This window comes from Bombus pascuorum, unplaced genomic scaffold (assembly GCF_905332965.1).
Source record: "Bombus pascuorum unplaced genomic scaffold, iyBomPasc1.1, whole genome shotgun sequence".
NCBI classification, from domain to species: domain Eukaryota; kingdom Metazoa; phylum Arthropoda; class Insecta; order Hymenoptera; family Apidae; genus Bombus; species Bombus pascuorum.
The window spans coordinates 1458616-1461736 of NW_026869731.1; the positions used below are offsets into that span (position 1 = coordinate 1458616).

Genomic DNA, 3121 nt, shown 5'->3' on the forward strand with positions numbered 1-3121 from the left:
GACAACAAGCGAGCGTGCGAGTAGGTTTACGAGGTCTTCAGAGTATAACATATGTGTATAACTGTTGTGTGTTGAATAAAGTGAACTATTTGAATTTCCGAATCCCTTCTATATCTTTACACTAAGTTATCAAATTCATAGTTTAATAAACAGGATATATACAAGGCACTTGTTCAGTTCAGCCTCACAATCTTCAATTTTGATGCACAAAGGAAATATTAATTGTTCATAAAGTACGACCTGCACTCTTTCTGGCAAACTATTGCCTATATAAAAATTACATTAAATTTGGAATAATATTGCTTTGCGTAGGTTCTGATAATAAAACAATTGAACTATTTTTAACTGGCATTTGATATATCTATATCAACTGTTTCTTCTTTCAGCAATGCCCGTTTGTCTTCTTTACTAGTAGACTTTTATGAGGGGTCGAAGCAAATATGGTAATCTAGATGCTCCAATTTTATCTGAAGATCATGAACTTCCAAGTGCTGAATGGTTTACACAGTTTCTAGATCACTTTGATCCAACTGATGCGCGTGTTTGGCAACAGGTAATAAGAATATATTAAATATTTCTTAATTTTTATTTTATAATATAAATCTTTTTATTATTTTTTCAGAGATATTTCGTAAACGTTAGGTTGGGGTTAGGTTGGAGAGCACTATAAGAAAGGTGGTCCAGTATTTTTGATGATAAGTGGTGAAGCTGCAGCAAATGCTAAATGGATGGCAGAAGGTCAATGGATCGAATATGCTAAGCAATTTGGGGCGCTATGTTTTCAAGTGGAACACCGCTTTTATGGACAAAGTCATCCTACTTCGTATGTAACATTGTTTATAAAATATATAATTGATACATTTTAAGTTATAATGTTACGTTTTTGTTATCTGCAGGGATCTCGGCGTGAAAAATTTAATGTATCTTTCATCGCAACAGGCACTTGCAGATTTGGCTTACTTTATAGAATTCATGAATATTAATTACAAGTTACCAGCTGGTACTAAATGGATTGCATTTGGAGGATCATATGCTGGATCATTAGCTGCTTGGTTGCGTAATAAATATCCTCATTTAGTACACGGGGCTGTTTCTGCTAGTGGTCCTTTATTAGCAGAAATTGATTTTCAGGGTAAATATAAGATACACTTAAATATAAAAAATATTTTATTTAAAACAGAAGTGTTTTATATTAATAATTATACTTTATAGAATACTTTGTTGTTGTTGAAAATGCCCTCAAAGAATATTCTGAAGCATGTGTAAATGCAATACTAGAAGCAAACAAACAATTTCATATAATGTTACATCGTCCTATCGGTCAACAAGGAATAGCTAAAAAATTTATGTAAGTAAAAGTAAAATTCTTCATTTACAAATCAAATATATCATTATTGAAAAATTATTTTTACTTATAGTTTATGTGATCCAATCAACGAACATACCAAACGTAATGATATTTCGAATTTATATGAAACAATAGCAAGCATCTTTGCTGGTATTGTACAGTACAATAAAGACAATCGTAATAATTCCGCAATGGCTAATTTAACTATCGATAGTGCCTGCGACATATTAACGAACGAAACATTGGGTATTGCTATTGACAGACTTGCAATTTTGAGCACTAAAATATTACAAGCATCAGAAAAAAAGTGTTTGGATTATATGTATAATAAAATGATTCATAAACTTCGGAACATAACATGGGCTAGCGAAGAAGCAGAAGGGGGTAATGTATTTTTTTACTTATACTATTGCTGTTTTAATTTTTATTTATTGTATTTTAAAATATATTTCTTGTAGGACGTCAATGGACGTACCAAACGTGTACAGAATTTGGATTCTTTCAAACTTCGACAGCACGCCCAAAATTATTTAGTGAAACTTTCCCAGTAGATTTCTTTGTGCAACAATGCATTGATATATTTGGCCCAAGGTTTATTTAAAATTACGATAAATACATTTCTCAATTATGATAAATCATTAGCTATAAAATTATAACATTTCCGTATTCTAACAGGTACAATATTCATTTGCTGAATTCGGCAGTGAATAGAACAAATATTCTGTATGGAGGATTAGATTTAAAGACTACAAATGTAGTATTTGTACATGGATCAATTGATCGTTGGCATGTTTTGGGAATTACAAAATCAGCAAATCCGCAAATACCTGTCATTTATATTGATGGTGTGTACATATTAATTGAAATTTTTCATTTTTCGTGTAATACAAAAAATTTATTTATTATTATGACCATAGGTACTGCTCATTGTGCCAACATGTATCCTCCTTCCAAAAATGATCCACTTCAGTTGAAAGCTACCAGAGTTGAGGTTGGACATTTAATAGATGAATGGCTGCATAATTAAATATGATATTTTTAACGCTGTGTGTGCTACATTTAACTACTTTATGATAAGTAGTTTTTTATTTTTTTAAACAAAAATGATGTATTAAAAGAATTAAATTTATCTTATTAACTTTTTGAACAATTTGTATTTTCCTTTATGAACTTCTGTGAAACAATTATGATACATAAATATTTTTAGTTGAAACAATTCGTGCATAACTAAGACTAAAACTAACTATGTACGTACATAACAAGTTACTGAAGATACACGAGTGTTCACCATTCTGTGTTTATGTTTAAACAACTAGAATGCATGTATAGATACAATTAAACAAGTTTGCCCATAATGGCACTATTACAATTTTTTGTAGATTACTGAAGTATTAAATAAATACATGTACAAACTTACTACGAATATCTTACGTCAGTCAATGAATAAATACATATCTATTAATTATATATGTTTTATTCTTGACAAGCATGAGAAAAGATGTTCAACTGGTTAAAATAATACTAAACACAAATAATTTATTAAGGTGTTTTAAAATCTGCAAAAACAGATCCGACATGAATTTGAATAAGTGCAAAGTGTCTTAAAATGAGCACCATAACTAAATGAATTTTGATTCTGATATGTATAGCGTCGGCCTTTCCTTAACGGTACCATCTTCGAATATCGTTTCGTTATGAGTTTGTTCGATTCCTTTAAGGCGAGGCCAAGGTGCCCATTACAGATATTGATCAACCGAGTATGCGTATGATTTT

General features: G+C 30.5%; 1 protein-coding gene across 1 annotated transcript; it reads left to right on the plus strand.

The window, feature by feature from the left end:
* The first annotated feature begins 421 nt into the window (after nucleotides 1-421).
* LOC132915671 (putative serine protease K12H4.7) lies at nucleotides 422-2813 on the plus strand. The gene is made up of 8 exons (XM_060975504.1): nucleotides 422-553; nucleotides 654-823; nucleotides 897-1132; nucleotides 1213-1348; nucleotides 1419-1732; nucleotides 1807-1939; nucleotides 2024-2193; nucleotides 2266-2813. Exons 1-8 carry the CDS (start codon nucleotides 422-424, stop codon nucleotides 2373-2375), a joined length of 1401 nt encoding a protein of 466 aa, XP_060831487.1. The 3' UTR covers nucleotides 2376-2813.
* The last annotated feature ends 308 nt before the right edge of the window (nucleotides 2814-3121 follow it).

Bases quoted from the DNA above. Each gene is read 5' to 3' on its own strand.
- LOC132915671 (XM_060975504.1), top strand. From the start codon at position 422: ATGAGGGGTCGAAGCAAATATGGTAATCTAGATGCTCCAATTTTATCT. The intron at 1,133-1,212 runs GTAAATATAAGA...TATACTTTATAG, and splicing joins AGCAGAAATTGATTTTCAGG to AATACTTTGTTGTTGTTGAA. The intron at 1,733-1,806 runs GTAATGTATTTT...TATTTCTTGTAG, and splicing joins TAGCGAAGAAGCAGAAGGGG to GACGTCAATGGACGTACCAA.